At 51.1% G+C, this 1,565-nt stretch overlaps 1 protein-coding gene across 1 annotated transcript in view; it reads left to right on the forward strand.

Annotated features, from left to right (window-relative positions):
* The window catches only part of LOC103385522 (sodium- and chloride-dependent taurine transporter), a 31,671-nt gene that overhangs the window by 7,156 nt on the left and 22,950 nt on the right, over positions 1-1,565 (forward strand). The window contains exons 9-10 of the mRNA XM_008319444.3: positions 164-276; positions 1,397-1,534. Of these exons, the coding sequence (XP_008317666.1) occupies positions 164-276; positions 1,397-1,534 (251 nt within the window). The remainder of the gene's footprint in view (positions 1-163; positions 277-1,396; positions 1,535-1,565) is intronic.

Here is a 1,565-nt window from a genome sequence, read left to right on the forward strand (position 1 = left end):
CCCCCTGCGCCCCCCCCACAGGCCCATTCAGCTAGTGCAGCTTGTGTGAGAGCTCTGTCAGCTTTGACATCATCTTTAAGATCTGTTTACAGTTGGTGCTCAAACTGGACACACTCGTCCTGACCCCCTGTCCCCCGTCCCCCCGTCCCTTCTTTAATTCCAGGTCCAGGATTGGCCTTCATTGCTTATCCAAAGGCCGTGTCAATGATGCCACTGCCAACACTGTGGGCCGTCCTCTTCTTCATCATGCTGCTGCTCCTGGGCCTGGACAGTCAGGTCAGTCTACATCAGTCTACATCAGTCTACATCAGTCTACATCCAGACCCACATACTGTATCAGACTGCCTCGTTAAATGTCAGGGATGTCAAACTCATTTTCACCACAGGGGGCCACATTACTACATGTCATGGTTTGAGTCACAATACTGCCCCCTTCTGGGTGTTCTTAAACACAAGGAAGAAGAAGAAGAACGTTGAAGAGAGAGAACGACGTTCAACCACAAAACTGACCTGACTCGGGGCTGCAGGTCCGCCTGTGTCCACCTGGGGTCACTGTCTTGTCTTCGGCCGCGGTCACCTCTGGAGTTTTGATTGGCCGCTGGTCTTTGATATTAGCCACGTGTCCTGGGAGACAAAAGTGTGAGGCAGATAAACTCTCCATCGATATCGAACGTTGAAGAGACAAAACTGACCTGACTCAGGGCTGCAGGTCCGCCTGTGTCCACCTGGGGTCACCGTGTTGTCTTCGGCCGCGGTCACCTCTGGAGTTTTGATTGGCCGCTGGTCTTTGATATTAGCCACGTGTCCTGGGAGACAAAAGTGTGAGGCAGATAAACTCTCCATCGATATCACATTTCCTGTGTCCAAGGGAAATTCTACTCTGGTCTAACTCTGTCCTGCAGCTGATTGGCTGCTGCTCTCAGGACATCGCTCTAAATTTGACCACATGTAAATAGTGACACGATTGCAGCGACTCACAGACAGTACCAGTGACGGTACATGGATGTGTGTGTTCTCTCACACACACACATACACGTGTTTGTCACTCTTATGTAACGGGGTTTGTTTGTTTGGTTGTGGTGAAACTGAGGGGCAGAGTCATAATGTCCTGCAGCGGGTGAGGACGGGGGAGACACCGAGCCGTCCCACCAGTACTAGTTAAAGAGAGTTGTTTAATGAAGTGAATTTAATCCACATCATAAAGGAGGGAAAATGAAATCTAAAAATGTCCTCCACTCCGTCCCTGTCCCCGCTTCCATTTTTAGTCCTGATGTGAATTGTCCACATGGTGTTGAGGGACATTTGGTAACCGTGTGGTCTGGCCCACGTGGACCTGGATCTGTGTCCCTTCAGATTAACTGAAGCTGCTTCTTCTTCTGCTCTCTGCTGCCCCCAGTTTGTGGAGGTGGAAGGACAGATCACCTCCATCGTGGATCTGTTTCCTGCCGTCCTCAGGAAGGGCTACCGCAGAGAGATCTTTATAGCCGGCCTTTGTTGCATGAGCTATCTGCTGGGACTCGCCATGGTAACCAAAGTAAGTTTCCCACATGCCCCACTGCCCCCCC

The sequence above is a fragment of the Cynoglossus semilaevis genome, chromosome 10 (genome assembly GCF_000523025.1).
Source record: "Cynoglossus semilaevis isolate Cse_v1.0 chromosome 10, Cse_v1.0, whole genome shotgun sequence".
Taxonomy (NCBI): Eukaryota; Metazoa; Chordata; class Actinopteri; order Pleuronectiformes; family Cynoglossidae; genus Cynoglossus; species Cynoglossus semilaevis.